The 16,888-nt window shown below is 49.0% G+C and overlaps 1 protein-coding gene across 1 annotated transcript in view; it reads left to right on the top strand.

The window, feature by feature from the left end:
• LOC138297181 (uncharacterized) overlaps positions 1-16,888 on the top strand; it is a 308,108-nt gene that overhangs the window by 108,226 nt on the left and 182,994 nt on the right. Inside the window, exons 5-7 of the mRNA XM_069236676.1 lie at positions 7,202-7,462; positions 11,206-12,597; positions 13,069-13,635. Of these exons, the coding sequence (XP_069092777.1) occupies positions 7,202-7,462; positions 11,206-12,597; positions 13,069-13,635 (2,220 nt within the window). The remainder of the gene's footprint in view (positions 1-7,201; positions 7,463-11,205; positions 12,598-13,068; positions 13,636-16,888) is intronic.

Below are 16,888 nucleotides of genomic sequence, written 5' to 3' on the forward strand. Positions count from 1 at the left end.
GAGAGACAGAGAAACCACTTATTGAGACATTAGAGTGGAGAGAAGAGATGGAGAAAGAAAGAGAGTTGTAAACAAAACACTTACCATACCTATTCTTCTTCTGTTCCCACACGCTTCCCGAGAGGCCTATTGAAAGGAAAGAAAGAAGAAGACGAGATTAGCGGCCAGAAGAGAGAAGACGTCTACCAACCCCTACCTTAAACTCACCCCACAGCAAAGAAAACTACCCTGTAAAAGAACAATAAAACCTACTTACCTAAAAAGACAAACAGTCTGGTGTACTTGATCGGCCAACCTACGACACTGGCCTCTAGGGAAAAAGGATGCCCTACTGTTATGGGAACCTTTCTCACTGTCAGCATCACTGGGTACCCTGCTAGGGGGCAGACCCTTGTCAGAACCCTCCCCAGCTTCTTCAGGGGGATCCTCTGAATCAGACTGGGAAGCTTCTCCCTTTTCTAATCTCGCATTTGATGGACCAGACTGGTTCTGGTCATCCACAACAAGCATATTAAAGAGAAACTCTTTTGTAGGGTTCTTTCCTATACATAAACCTCTATCCAGGCAGAGACCCCTTAAACTCTTGTAGTTCAAACTCTCATAGGTTGCATTAACAGTTTTGAGAGTAGAATCTACAACAGACATGACAGAAAAGGTTTAAGGATAGTCAGAAGAGAGAAAAAGTTTTAGAACTTTTGAAAGCACAGAGAAAAAACTTTTTCTAACTTTTAGAAAACTTTTAGAAGTTTTAAGAGACTTTTCAGAACTTTGTAAAAAGGTTTGGGATAGAAAAGCAAACTTTTTGGGTTAAGTGTACATACACTGAACTGTTTGGTATATGATTCTCTTATGAAAAGTACAAAATGACAAAGTGGTAAAGCAGTTGCAAGTACTTATCCCACCGCTGCACCACCAATGTAGGAGGCTGGCCTGGCTTATAGTGGGTATCCGGTGGTACTTACACCCTGTGCCAGGTCCAGTTATCCCTTATTAGTAGAATAGAGGTGTTTCTAGCAGCTTAGGCTGATAGAAGGTAGCTATGGCAAAGCAGCTTAGGCTGAACTAGGAGACATGCAAAGCTCCTACCATACCACTTATATCATATACACAATATCATAAGAAAACAAAATACTCAGAGTTACTAAAAATAAAGTTACTTTATTTTTATGACAATATGCCACAAGTATCTCAGTGAGTACCCTCAGTAAGAAGGTAAGTAATATACACCTTATATGTACACAAACCCAAAACAGGTAAGTAAGAGTCAGAAAAGTAATGCAAACAGTGTAGAATTACAATAGATTGCAATAGGCAGACATAGGTCTAGGGGCAACACAAACCATATACTCCAAAAGTGGAATGCAAATCACAAATGGACCCCAGACGTATGGGAGCTTGTAGAGGGTCACTGGGACTGTACGAAAACAGTCAGGGTGTCCAAGATACCCCACCCCAAGACCCTGAAAAGTAGGAGTAAAGTACACCTACTACCCCAAAAGAGCACAATAGTCGTGATAGGGGGATTCTGCAAGAACAACAAACCCCAGCAAGGCACTGAAGGTGGATTCCTGGACCTGAGGACCTGCAAGGCAAGGGGACCAAGTCCAACAGTCGCGATAGTGTCCAGGGGGGCAGGAGCCCAGAAAACCCCAGATGAAGGTGCAAGGAAGCTGCCTCCAGATGGAAGAAGCTTGGAGTTCTGCAACAACAAAGAGGACTAAGAACCTCTCCTTTGGAAGACAGATGTCCCACGTCGCGATGAAGGTTGCAGAAGTGTTCCCACGCAGAAGTACCGCAAACAAGCCTTGCTAGCTGCAAGGGTTGCGGTAGAGGTTTTTGGGTGCTGCTGAGGATCAGGAAGGATCAGGATGTCACCCCTTGGAGGAGGAGACAGAGGGGGTGCTTAGCAACTCAGAGAGCCCCCACAGAAGCAGGCAGCACCCGCAGAAGTACCAGAACGATTTGTGAAGCAGAGTCCAGGCAGAGTTACAAAGGAGGGTCCCACGACGTCGGAGGCCAACTCAGAGAGTTGAGCACTGGAGGACGGAGTGCTGGGGACCCAGGCTAGGCTGTGCACGAAGGAAATCCTGGAAGAGTGCACAGAAGCCGGAGCAGCTACAAATCATGCAGCACACAGGTTTGCAGTCTAGCGTGGGGAGGCAAGGACTTACCTCTACCAAACTTGTACTGAATGATCACTCGACTGTGGGAGTCACTTGGTTAGAGTTTCTGTGTTCCAGGGACCAAGCTCGTCAGGATGAGAGGGGACCCAGAGGACCGGTGATGCAGAAGTTTGGTGCCTTCATTAGCAGGGGGAAGATTCCGTCGACCCACGGGAGATTTCTTCTTGGCTTCCAGTGCAGGGTGAAGGCAGATGACCCCCAGAGCATGCACCACCAGGAAACAGTCGAGAAAGCCGGCAGGATGAGGTGCTACAATGTTGCTGGTAGTCGTCTTGCTACTTTGTTGCGGTTTTGCAGGCGTCCTGGAGCAGTCAGCAGTCGATCCTTGGTAGAAGTCGAAGAGGGAAGTGCAGAGGAACTCTGTTGAGCTCTTGCATTCGTTATCTGATGAGAAACCTACAGGAGAGACTTTAAATAGCCCTCAGAGGAGGATTGGCTACAGAGAGAGATAAGCACCTATCAGGAGCACCCAAAATCCTCAACCGCGACTCTTGCAGCTAGCAAGGCTTCTTTGCGGTCTTTCTGCGTGGAAACAAATCTGCATCCTCCAGCACGCCGTAGGACATCTGCTGACCAAAAAAGAAGCTCCTGGCACCTTCCGATGTTACAGAATCTTTTGCTTCTTCCACACGGGAGCCCTGAACTGCTTCTTGCCTCTGGGAGGGGGGTGCGATGCCAGAACCAGGCTTCCGCCCCTTTTTCTAGGAAGCCCAGTGCCAGGACTACGCTGCCTGTACCCCTGGGCATCCAATCTTACTGACTTCTCGTGGCACACAGGTGTGCGCCGAGCCTGGGGCCACGTCTCTGCAGGCGTGTTGCCACCGAGGGATTTCCTGGGTTCACGCTGGCTGGTCCTAAGAATGGCAGCAAGGAAAACACTGCCCTGCAGTTGCCTGCACGCGGGCAGCCACCCTTTTTGCTTGCCCTGCAATATTTCCACCGTGTGTGCCCCCTCCCCAACTGCCCTTACCTTGGACTGGGGCCGAGGACGTTGTCTGCCAGGAGTGGGGTGATGCCATAGCAGGGCAGAGTGGGCTCGCCTCAGGGACTGTTCGCACATGTTACTGTGATCATTTGGGTGGGCGTGCAGGGGCTCCTGCGGCCTCTGCAGGTGTACGTGCTCTTATTTAGAGTGTGATTTATGTGCATCACTGACAGGATATTGAGTACCATTTCAGGGATTGTAGAGAATGTACCATATTGCTGACTCATGTGTGTTAATTTTCCAACGTGTATACTTTCTGCCCTGATGTCCAATTATGTAATTGTGTCTTGCATAACCAGGATAATAACCATATCGCAGGCGTTGCATAGTGTGTGCAGGATTACGGGTCTATGTCAGTTGGTCTTCTATACATATTTCCAATATAACATGATTATCTAACATATGTGGTAACGATGTTTCTATGGCGTGCAATTTAGCAAACATTTTCTCTTATGGTACACACTGCACTATATATGACCATGGCGTAACATATACAGTAATTTTTAATTATGACGATCTGGTCTAAGCAGGTGTTTATAATATAAGGTCTATTTTCATACACCCTGTGAAGGGTCTCTTTTGTGGTGTAGTCACTGTGTCACTGGTGTGAGTGTGTTAAGTAACCTCTTTACCCATGTTCTCTGGGGAAAAGCCTGACTGCTCTGTGCCAGGCTACCAGTGGGTGAGCACAGGTTATGTTTGGTGTATAACTTCCTCGCCCTGACTAGAGTGGTGGGTTCTGCCAGGCTGAGGTGCCTACCCTAGCCAACAGGGAACCCCAATTGTAACACATTGGCAGTGCCAAAAGGTCTGGCTTTAAAGGAATTTTGTATGGTAATGTGAAGTATTACAAGTAAATAGCATGAGAATAGATATGCATGTGTGTGGAAGCAAAGAACTGCAGAATAATACAGCTGTGGGATAAAGGATCAGGTGACAGTTGCTGTGTTAAACCAGACCTAAATATCCATGTAGGTTAGAGGCTGCCGTCGCCCCATCTGGGCTGCTGCCACAGAAGATGTACAGTAGTTAGTTATCTAAGACTCTTTAGTAGGATTTCAGTGTTATGTGTGTGACTCTGAAAGTTCAGGCAGCTGGATACATAAACAGAGTGATCACAGCTGTGTGGATGACAAGCACTTTTTTGTTGAAGCACACATCGTCTGCCCAATCAAAACATGCACTTCTGACTCCCTCTATTTGGGTGGGGCCAAAGCCCCCCTCTAGTGATGCTCACATAATTGTCTGACAAGAGCGCTGTCGAGAAAGACTATAAAAAGTAGCACTAATATCTGGCTCTACATGAGGCACCACGTGGGGTCATTTCTGATATTCAATCCTGCTGGGTGTCCCAGGTCCATATGAAATGTGCTTCTCCTGTCCAGGTTTTCCCTTGGAATTCTGGGACTTGTAGTTTTTTTATTCCATTATAAAACAGGACTACAGGTCCTAGAGTTGAAAGGAAAACCTGGATTCTATGTCAGGACCGGAGGCTCCTGTATATAACCATACGAGGATAACGCACTTCCTCTTTCTTTGCAAATACTGAACCAATAAAGTCAACAAGAAAAGTATATAAAGGAAAGGATCCAAAATGGGAAATCCAAAGGACCAAGAGGCTAACAACGAACAAGAATCTAGGAGAAAAAAATTTCAGAAATCCAGCGAGTGTCCAAGACCTCATTGTTTCTGGTCAAAACCACAAAATCCATGGAATGAAGAACCTCAACTTTGATCGAATCCTGTGAAAAAGGGGAAACAAGAACTAATCATAGTATATGTCATAACAATAACTGTCATCAATAAATGCATACACTGTCACAAGCAATGGGTGGATAAAAAAAACAATGAGATATGATAGCAAAACAGAATACTTAACTCATAAGCAGATGCTTTATTGTTAACTAGGGGGGGATAATCCTCGCCTCTGTGTCCTTAATAGAATTGAAAATTCTTGACGCATAAGCTTGAATTTTTTTTATTCTATGTCAGGACAGGATGCTCAGCTTATGCTAGTTCAAAGCTGATCCACCACAATCGATGCAATGTCTAAAATGGGTTTATAATAGAAGGTCTTAAATGTAGATTCTGAAGACCAGTCTGCTACTTTCATAATGCCCATAATCTCATGCCTAAATTAAAGGATTTTGAAGCCTTAGCTCCATGAACTGAATGAGCCCCAAACATGGAAACATTAATTCCTGCTTCAGAAAGAAGCCATCTGATCCATCTGGCTAAAGTAGCCGATGAGACCGGACTGAAAGGTTTCTGAAGAGCAATTGACCCCTAGGGTCTGAACAAAGTTCCTCAGTGGCCGCTTCACAGGCCTTTAAACATTGCACCACACACAGTTTGGGGTTATGGGGAAAAGCCGGGTAAGACACTGATTTGGTGCCTGTTTTAGTGCATTTGGAAATTGAAAAGGAAACTCCTGTAGGAGAGAAAATCTTACCTGCAAGGTCAAGGGAGCGAACATCAGACACTCTTTTGCAAGAAATGAGGCATAATAACAGTGATAGTTTAGCCGAGAGTTGTTTGCGGGACAGGAATCTATTGTCTGGCCAAGAGGAAATAAATGAAAGAACCACGTTAACGTCCCAAAGGGAAGAATACCGAGGGCGGTGAGGGTTCGAAAGAAGAATGCCCCTCATTAATTTGCAGACGATAAGGTGTTCACCTATTGGTTTACCCAAAACTGGCAGATGACCCGCTGAGATGGAGGATCTGTAATTATTGATCGATCTGTAAGCCAGGCCCGCAGCAGCAAGCGAAGCCAGAAAATTGACTACTAAACTGACATCAGCATTAAAGGGATCGGAACCCCGTTCCGCACACCAATGAACCCATCGCTTCCAAGCAGAGGTATAGTGTTTGTGTGTGCTGGAAGACCAGGCTTGTTGATTGAAACTGGAAGCCTGTTCAGAAAGGCCTGGCAAGAGCCATTGTTGCCGGAAATTTTCCAAGCCACCAGGCGTAATTTGCCTCCACAATCAAGGGATGTGGAGTCCCTAGAGGATCCCGCAATAGGTTGTGTTGAGGAGGAATCAGAAGGGGAAAATCGCACAGCAACTCTAGTGCCAAGGGGAAACCAGGCTTGAGCTCTCCAAAGGGGAGTTATCAACACAATTTCCATTCCCAGACGGCAAACCTGGGACAGGACCCGAGGAATCATGCTGAGCGGGGGAAAGGCATATCCCCGATGGGGTGACCAGTCTTGGAGAAATGCATTGGTGGCAATTGCCTCCGGATCCGGTCTCCAGCTGAAGAAGAGAGGGAGCTGGCGATTCAATCTCGAGGCAAACAGGTCTATTGAGAAAGGGCCCCATTTCTGATTCAGAGTAACAAACACTTGTGGGAGGAGCATCCAATCGCTGCCATCCCGAAGGAATCTGGAATTCTAATCCGCTACTGTGTTGTGAGTCCCAGGAAGGTACTCCGCAATCACCGAAATGCAATGTTGGAGGCAATATTGCCAAAAATCCATGGCAATTCGAGCCAAGGTCTGAGATCTCGTGCCCCCCAGCTTGTTGACATATCTGACCGCGGAAATGTTGTCCATTCTCAAGAGAATGCAACAATCTGATTTCAGAGGTGAGACACTCCAGATTGCAAAGGATCCGGCCAGAAGCTCCAGGCAGTTGATGTGGGGGTGGAGCTCCTGCTCCAACCAACGGCCTCCAGTGGTCAGATCTCTGCAACGGGCTCCCCAGCCCCATCTGCTGGCGTCCGATTCCAGGATCACATCTGGAGAGGTGCTGAAAATCGCTCGCCCGTTCCAGGCCTCCATGTGCTCTAGCCACCAGGCTATCTCCGAACGGGCCTCTAGAGACAGGGGTACCATGTCTGTATATGACAGACCCTTCTGCAGATGGGATATCTTGGGACGTTGGAGGGCTCTTTAGTGTAGGGGGGCCGGAAAAATAGCTTGGATCGAAGATGATAAAAGACCCACCATCCTGGCTAAGCTCCTCAAGAACACTTTCTGTCTGGATAAGAGCAGGCGCAATTCCTTCTTTATATTGCGCATTTTCAGCGGTGGAAGGAACAACAGAGCTTTCACGGAGTCTATCCAGATCTGCTGAGATGGGTGGAGACACGACTTGGGTTGATTGGTTATGAAACCCAGGTTCTGAAGGAGTTGAATCATCCAAATCAAGTGGACCTGAAGGAGAAGGGGTTCCTGAGCCATAAGAATCAGATCGTCGAGTTAAATGATCAGGCGCACGCCCCGGGCGCGAGATTCCACCACTGGTCTCATTACCTTGGTGAAACACCAAGCAGCGGAGGAAAGCCCGTAAGGTAGCACCTGAAACTCGAATCATTAGTCTCGCCAAAGAAACTGAAGGAAGCGCAGATGAGAAGGGAAGATAGGAATGCTTAGATAAGCGTCCTTTAGGTATAGGCATACCAATCAATCTGCTTCTTGAAGTATATCTCTGAGGAGGTGGATTCCCTCCATCTTGAAATGCCGATAGACTAGACAGGCATTGAATTCTTTGAGATTTAGGACCAAACGCGACCCACCGCCCTTCTTTTCTACCAGAAACACAGGGCCTGGGAAGCCCCGGGGATGGGGAACAGCCTTTCTTAAGAAGGGCCTGAACCTCCGGTTTATGATGTCTTGATCATGACGGGAAAAATGGAGAAGTGGAGGTTAGGACTGTTGGAAAGGGGTCTGGTGAAACTCCAATCTGAACCCTTGAACGGTTTGTAGCACCCAGAAGTCCCTGGTTAATTTTTGCCATTCTGTCAAACAAGTTTGAACCCTGCCCCCAAGGGTCACCTCCGAGGGGTGAATGATTCTCAGCTAAATTTGTAGCGTCTTGGGAGGCTCCTTGTTGTCCTTTAAACGTATTCTTGCGGTAACTGCCCCTGCTTCCTCGGGGTCGTGATGGATAGAAGGTGGCGTTTGCCTGTTGATCCCTGTAGTACCCACGGCCACGGGTAAGGGCATCTCGTCTGGGGCCTTGATAATAGGAGCGGCCAGACGAGCAACCCCACAGATGTCCGGCCCTCCGAAAAAGAGTCTCCCTGAAGACCTTTTTAAGTGACAATTGGGCTTTGTCCATGGTATTGAAAGTCACAGCGAACTTGGCTAAGTCCTTAATGAAGGGGGCTCCAAAAAGGAGGCCCTGGGCTACCGGACCTGCCTCAGAGGGGGCGTGCTCAGTGAGCTGGGGGTCTATTCTCATTAAAATAGAGCGTCTTCTTTCCGTAGATAAGGCTACGTTGGCATTGCCAAGGTGACAAATGGCTCGCTGAGCCAAACCTACCAGAATGTCAGGATCGATAGGGGAATTTGACTCTTTAGCCACAAAAGCCATCTCTAAGATCTTAGCCAATGGACCGGAGAGGTCCAGAAGTTTGTCCTGGCAAGAGCGCCAGGCCCGGTTAAGTCCTTTCTTGGGGTCTTTAGCCCACTTCTTTAGAAAAGTGACCATAGTCGGGTCAATATCTGGGGTGTCAGTGACTCTACCTTCTAAATCTGGACGAGGGCCCTCACATCCTTGTTGAAACTAGTTCTGATGTGGTTTTGGAGGTAATCTGCAACCTCCGGAGGCGAAGTCCAGCTTGAGGAGCGAGGGTGAATGATCTCCTCTGGGCTGAAGGTCAAGACCCGTGGAGTTTTGGTGGGTGGGGCTTTAGCTTTCTCCGTCTTCTTGCGCTTGCTCGGGCCAGGCAGGTCCCCGAGATCTTCTTCCGAATCAGAATCAGATGAATGTTTAGAGGAAGACTGATCCGAATCTGTATCATAAGCGTCTTGCGCTTGTGAGGAGCTATACCCATACTCCTTTTGAATGGAGGAAGAAAGTTTTTTTAAAAGATTGGAGTGCGCCCACTTCTTGGATTTCGATTTACCCCTAGAGGTAGAGGGTTGGTCTGATTGCGCCTCTTCAGATGGGGTAATGGGTGGGAGGCAACCTTTTTGGCGCGCAAAGCTCTCGAAGTGATGTGTGAGGGGCACCAGAGCTTTTGCCAGCCCTTTATTCACCGATAGCTGAATGCTATTATCCAATGCGCTACCAGATTTTCTTCAAACAAGGGGGGTCGCCCCCAAAATATTCATCTTCGTCATAGGCGTATGACTGGACCATAATAGCTCTGGTACGTTCAAAAACGTGAATTCAGGGTAGTCAAAGACTACAATCAGGGGGAGTGCAAGCCCCAGCAGGCCAAGTAACTGAGCTGTAACTCTTTAAATGTGGAGGGAGCAGCCTGCAGCACTCTAGGCAGCGCCTAATCATATTTTTCAACCCTGGTCACCACAGTGAGCTCAGGGCGTCAGGGAGCAAAGGTAAGGCTAGTCAATACAAATAAGCAATCAGCATAACACTGGGAGTACATGCGCTGTCTCGATTCTCTGGCAGCGCCGTTGAAAAACTCCTGTCGTATTGAAAACGGGCGCCAGAAGAAACGAGCGAGCGCGTATGTGAACGTGCGTGTGCGCGCGCGTATGTGAACGAGGACGCTCGTGCTGACTAGTCTCACCGTCGGAGGAGAAAACCTCCCGATAGCCGGGACGGGAAAAGTCCCGTAATAAATGCTCCTGCTCCCACTCCACGTTACCAGACGCGCAAGTAAAATGCAAGTGCTAGCAACAAACAATTGAAATAACAACACCGTACATAAAAATATGCAGTAACGGAACAAGGTACTTAACTGGCTGCGGAAGCAGCAAAGAAAGAGGAAGCGCATTATCCTCGTATGGTTATATAGGAGTACAGACTCTATGATTATGACGTGTTACATTGAATCTTGGGATATGTTTTGTTTTTGTAATACTCTCTTTTGATTGGCTGCTGTGAATAAATAAGCATAGAAAGAGAAGCATAATCCTCGCCTCCGTGTCCTTAATAGAATTGAAAATTCTTGACGCATACGCCTGAAAATTGTTTACTGGCTCAGCACATCACGCATAAACCTATCTGACGGGGATTTTAATGCATGGTTTAAACACAATCAAGTTTGACTTAGTGTCCCTCATAATCATGGAATCTCACACATAAGGACACTTAAACCACGTTCTTGCCACACATAAGCAATCTTAAACTTTGCAACGGTTCAGCCCCACATCACCACCAATTAGAGGCCGCGATGTCGCCCCGGTTGCCAGGGAGCTTCTAACAGACCGGGCAGTCCCCTGAAAGCACCTATCCGGATCACCGTACTAACACCAGTGACCAATCACATGCTTCGTACGTCTTCTGCGCGTTCAGGGACTGGGTTAAAAGCCTTTAATTCTATATCAGGACTGGAGACGAGGATTATGCAGTCCTTTCTCCACTTTATTAACAACAGCAGGTTCAAAGTTCAAACATGTTCAAACAATAAACTTCAAACACCATGATGCCCACAGGTAACCATGACAACCAATAACCAATCCACTGTCCATAACGAGGAGTATATATATATATATATAACTGACGGGCGCAGTCCTTCCTCTTTCTTCACTGCTGCCCGTCAGTTAAGTCCTCACTCCTTTCTCGTCCTCTCGGGGGATCGGGGATTGCCTTGTGCTGTGTGCTTTAGCCGCATTTGTTGTGATCTTTGTGGTGTTTAGCTTGCGAGGCACGTTCTTCGCATTCTGGGGTTTTCTTCTGTGTTGTTTGCCGGCGTGAGGAACGCCCTCGCATTCTTTACATATTTGGTCTCGCGCTGTAGGCTTTCCGCCCGAGCGCATGGTGCGGTGACGCCCTGTCTCCACTGGGGGCGCTTATCGCGTTTTGCGATCGGAAAGCTCAGCGCTTCGCGCGCTGGGTTTTTCCAATCGTTTGAGCCTGTCAGGAGCCCGCCATCGGGGTTTTCCTGATTTTTAAGGCTTACAACCCTTGCCTACACCGCGTGGCGGTAAGAGCAGGTCTTCCTGAAATTATATTTCCCCTTGGGGACCCTTTTAGGAGCGCATATTTATATATATATATTTTGCGGACATTTCAGCTTTGTGAGCACGGCAAGGGGGCTGCCCAGTGAATTTAGGTTGGGCGTCTATTCTTTAATGCTCTCACCCCCTTTCATTTATGCCCCTTCATGGGGTAGGTGCAGTACTGTTCTGGTCTGGCCCTAGGTCCTTTTCCTGCGGTAATTTTTGCGTTGGAGATGTCTTCTTCTACCCTTTCAGTAGATTCTTTTCTGGACCATGCCTACACCCCGTCTTTGGGGTCGGAGGAGGTTTGGCCTCCTCAGCGCCATCTTCCTGAGCTCATGGACAGGATGGTTTCGCAGGCGGTAGCGAAAGCCTTGGCACCCCTGCAAGATAAAGCGGACAAGCTGATGCATAAAGTGTCCCACTCCGCTAGTGTTTTGGGGGATATGGACCCTCGGGCCAGTACCTCTAGGACTCCTTCTTCCTCCAGGAAGCGTGACGCAGGGCACCTGGAAGGGTTCACCCGGTTAAGGGAGGCCCTCTCCAAGAGTGCGCAAATGCTAGATCGTGTACCCTGCCGGGAGGATGTATCACCCAGAGAGCATGGCAGGTCTGCTGCCCTGGCACTGGATCCCTTCGTGGGATCACCCCATTCGGGGGGTGACTCCGATGACGAGGGCTCATCGGATGAGGGTCGCATTGTGGGTAGACCTTGGCGCCCATCTGCGAACACCTCTAGTGTTGAGGAAGAAGGTTGGGACTCAGATATGTATGACCCAGAGGACATCTATCATCCTCGGTCCTCAGAATGGGTCCCCAATTCCAAGGTGGCGGCTTATGTGGCTAAAGCTATCCGCCATCCTTTGGAGCAAGAGGTTCGGGCCCGCTTGCGGGTGGAATGTCCCAGGCCGGCGCTGGGAGATAAGATGGTAGCAATGCCCATATTGGACCCTAAGCTATGCACTTTCTTTTCAAGGTGCATGCGCAATCCTAAGAAAGGGATCGATCGTTCTTGGTGGTCATGCCAAGATAAACTCTTGGATGTGTTGGGTCCTTTGACCAAGATTATCGAAATGGCGGATTCTGCCAAGGCCTCAGGGGAACACTTGCAGGCAGATCTGGTTGCAGGATGGGCACAAAGGGTAGTTTGTCTCTTGGGCAATGCCAATTGTGCCATTTCTACGGAGAGGCGGCGTTCCCTCCTAATTAACATAGACCCTAAGTTGGGGGAACTGGCAACTTCTGAGGCTGGCGCGATAGCCCAGGGCAATCTCTTTGGCGATCCCTTCGTGAAGGAGCTTGGGAGATTTGTATCCACATTCTCCGCCTTGGATAAAGCGCAGTCTTCCACAAGCAAGATCTTTCCCGGAAAGGTTTTTGGCGGGACCGGAAGAGGTCGCTCCTCCGGCCACTCCCAGCAGTCAGGCCCCTCCAGAGCCCAAGGCAAGCGGAATAACGGCTGGAACGACGGCCGCAGGGAACCTTCTTTCCCAACAGAGGTTCTGGCAGAGGGCGCTCCTCGCGTCTCCACAGAAGCAACTCCATTTCCCAGGGAGGAAGCACAGGTGAGCACGCCCTTTTTTCCCCTCAAGATCTAGGAGGCAGGATTGCACTCTTCGCATGCAATTGGGCGCGGCTTACGTCCGACCCTTGGGTGTTGGAGACTGTGTAAGGTTCCGCATAGAGTTCTATGGGACCCCTGTTCAACCGGTTCGCCCTCCTCCCATTCGGTTCAGCACACAGGACTCTCAGTTGATCGCTTCGGAGGTCCAACTTCTTCTGAGCAAAGGAGCTGTGGTCGCGGCTCCTCTCCATCCGAGGGGGTTTTTGAGCAACATTTTCTTGGTCGAGAAGAAGGACAAGGGTTTCCGCCCGGTGATAAACCTCAAGGCATTCAATGAATGGGTGGTTTATCGTCATTTCAAAATGGAGGGAATCCATCTTCTCAGGGATCTTTTGTGTCAAGGGGACTGGATGATCCATTTGGATCTCAAGGATGCGTATTTTACGGTCCCCATTTATCCTCCTCACCGCAGGTTTCTGCAGTTTCAATAGAGGAATCAGGTCTACGAGTTCACGTGTCTCCCGTTCGGCCTTTCTTCAGCACCTTGGTGCTTCACGAAGCTGCTGAAGCGGGTGGTCGAGTTTCTGCGGACCCATGGTATCAGACTGATTATTTACTTGGACAACATCCTTCTGATGGACCAGTCCAAGCCGCAGCTGTTGTGTTACGCGAACATGACTATTGCATTGCTGCAGGACCTGGGCTTCGTGATCAATACGGAGAAGTCCTCTCTATGCCCGTCTCAATCCACTACGTTTTTGGGGTTTGTGGTGGACACGAGATCCGCAATGTTGAAACTTCCAAAACACAAGGTCTCCAAGATCAAAAAGGAGATTTCCAAGGTGCTCCTCAGGGACAGGACCTCCCTCCAGCCGATTGCCAGGATTGTGGGGCTTCTATCGTCTTCTATCCAGGCTATATTTCCGGGTCCCCTCCATTACAGGGCCCTGCAACGTCTGAAAGCCTCTCATCTCCGGAAAGGTCATACCTATTCAGCTCTAGTGGAGCTCTCTTCGGAGGCTCGTGTGGAGATGCAATGGTGGTTGAGCCACATGGATGCCTGGAATGGCACGGCCATTTTTTGCCTCGCTCCCTGACTTGGTGATAGAATCGGATGCCAGCAGACTGGGCTGGGGAGCCAGGTGTGGTCAGATCTCCATGGGAGGTCAGTGGACTTCAGAGGAGCTGAACCTACACATCAATTGCCTGGAACTTTTTGCGGCGTCGTTTGCGATTCGGTCCTTGACACGAGACAAGATTTCCTGTTCTGTCCTTCTTCGGATAGACAACATCTCGCCTGTTCAGCATATAAACAGACTGGGGGGCACTCGTCCAGGGTCTTGGCGGATCTAGCAAAGGATTTCTGGCATTACTATCTTCAGAGACAAATTTCTGTTACAGTGGAATACCTCCCGGGGATCCAGAATCAGGTGGCGGATTGGAATTCCCGTTACCTCAAGGATTCCAGCGATTGGCGTCTGGATCCGGAGATCTTTCGGTCTCTGATGGATTGTTGGGGTCCTTGCTCTGTGGACCTTTTTGCCTCCTGGTGGAATGCTCAGCTTCTGACTAACTTCAGTTGGAAACCCGATCCGGGGGCGAGCGCAGTGGATGTGTTCTTGAAGGACTGGTCGAACGATCAATGCTGTGCTTTCCCTCTGTTTCTGTTAATCCCCAGAGTGGTGGCTTAGGTCCGACGTCAGCGAGCGTCTCTGTTCCTGATATCTCCAATTTGGAAAGCTCAGCCGTAGTTCCCACTCTTCTGGAGTTGTCTTGGATGGCTCCTCTCAGACTTCCATGTGTGCCGGGAGTCCTCCAGGACCCGCTGGGTCGCCATCATCCTCTGGTGCTTCAAGGTCACCTCAATCTCATGGCTTGGAGGATTACAGGGGCCGCTGGGAAAACGTCTGCCTTTCACGGGAGGCTACTGCCCTTATCAGACAGTTGTGGGCTCCAGGTAATATCAAGCGATATAGATCGGCCTGGAACAGATGGGCTCGTTGGTGTCTGGAGAGGGAAGTGGATCCCGTGGGAGCCCCCGTTGAGTTCGTAGTCAATTTTTTGGCTGAACTTTTTACATCTGGTCTAAGTTACTGTACTATTAACTCTTTTCGTTCTGCGATTTCGGCAGGACATAATACCATCAATGATGTCCCGGTGGGGGAACATCCCTGGGTAAGTAGCTCTTGAAAGGGGCTCGTTTATCCCGTCCTCCTGAACCTCGATACTCGGGATTATGGGATGTTACCAAGGTTCTAAGTTTTCTCTCGTCTTGGCCAGAGAATCGTTATCTATCCAGAAAGCAGATTTCTGCTAAGTTGGCGATGCCTTTGTGCCTCGTTTCTTGTAAACGGGTTTCCGATGTGCTGGCTTTGGATGTGTCGGCCCGGGTCTTCACCCCGGAAGGGGTTACTTCACTATTTCCAGATGTACTAAAACAGGTACCAGGTTTGTATCGTATCCCAGCTTTGATTCTCATCCTAAGTTATGTGTGATAAGATGTTTACAGACTTATGAAATGGTCAAGGAGGAGGTTAGGCCTCCGGGGGAGAGGCAACTTTTGATTGCTGTCAAGAAACCGTTTAAGGCTGTGTCTTCCCCCACCATTGCTAGGTGGTTTCATTGCGTTATGTCAGAGTCTGGCATTGACATTCAGCGTTTTGGGGCTCATTCCACTAGAGGTGCGATGGCTTCCAAGGCCATTATGGTCGGTGGGAGATTGGAGGACATCATGAATTCAGCAGATTGGTCCTCGGAGTCCGTTTTTAAGAAATGTTATTTTAAACTGCTCCATGCAGCTGCTTAGTTGGTGGTAAGTAAGCTTTGAACTTGCATAATCCTCGCCTCCGGTCCTGATACAGAATGAAACATTTCCTAGCTATCGTGAAGGAAACTTTCAATTCTATTAAGGACACGGAGGCGAGGATTATCCCTCCCTTATACTGTATCACCAGAGGTTGAGCTACCTGTTGTTCTGTGCGATCCTTCTTACAGGTTGTAAGGAAATGCCTCCTTGGCATGGTTACCCCCTGACTTTTTGCCTTTGCTGATGCCAAGTTATGATTTGAAAGTGTGCTGAGGCCTGCTAACCAGGCCCCAGCAACAGTGTTCTTTCCCTAACCTGTACCTTTGTTTCCACAATTGGCACACCCTGGCATCCAGGTAAGTCCCTTGTAACTGGTACCTCTGGTAGCAAGGGCCCTGATGCCAGGGAAGGTCTCTAAGGCCTGTAGCATGTCTTATGCCACCCTGGGGACCCCTCACTCAGCACAGACACACTGCTTTCCAGCTTGTGTGTGCTGGTGGGGAGAAAACTACTAAGTCGACATGGCACTCTCCTCAGAGTGCCATGCCAACCTCACACTGCCTATAGCATAGATAAGTCACCCCTCTAGCAGGCCTTACAGCCCTAAGGCAGGGTGCACTATACCATAGGTGAGGGCATAGGTGCATGAGCACTATGCCCCTACAGTGTCTAAGCAAAACCTTAGACATTGTAAGTGCAGGGTAGCCATAAGAGTATATGGTATGGGAGTCTGTCATGCACAAACTCCACAGCACCATAATGGCTACACTGAAAACTGTGAAGTTTGGTATCAAACTTCTCAGCACAATAAATGCACACTGATGCCAGTGTACATTTTATTGTGAAACACACCCCAGAGGGCATCTTAGAGATGCCCCCTGAAAACATACCCGACTTCCAGTGTGGGCTGACTAGTTTTACCAGCCTGCCACACACCAGACATGTTGCTGGCCACATGGGGAGAGTGCCTTTGTCACTCTGTGGCTAGTAATAAAGCCTGTACTGAGTGGAGGTGCTTCTCACCTCCCCCTGCAGGAACTGTAACACCTGGCGGTGAGCCTCAAAGGCTCACCCCCTTTGTTACAGCGCCACAGGGCATTCCAGCTAGTGGAGATGCCCGCCCCCTCCGGTCACGGCCCCTACTTTTGGCAGCAAGGCCGGAGGAGATAATGAGGAAAAACAAGGAGGAGTCGCTGGCCAGTCAGGACAACCCCTAAGGTGTCCTGAGCTGAAGTGACTCTGACTTTTAGAAATCCTCCATCTTGCAGATGGAGGATTCCCCAAATAGGATTAGGGATGTGCCCCCTCCCCTCAGGGAGGAGGCACAAAGAGGGAGTAGCCACCCTCAGGGCTAGTAGCCATTGGCTACTATCCCCCCAGACCTAAACACACCCATAAATTGAGTATTTAGGGGCTCCCAGAACCTAGCAAGATAGATTCCTGCAACCTGAAGACGAAGAAGGACTGCTGACCTGAAAGCCCTGCA

The sequence above is a fragment of the Pleurodeles waltl genome, chromosome 5 (genome assembly GCF_031143425.1).
Source record: "Pleurodeles waltl isolate 20211129_DDA chromosome 5, aPleWal1.hap1.20221129, whole genome shotgun sequence".
Lineage (NCBI taxonomy): Eukaryota > Metazoa > Chordata > Amphibia > Caudata > Salamandridae > Pleurodeles > Pleurodeles waltl.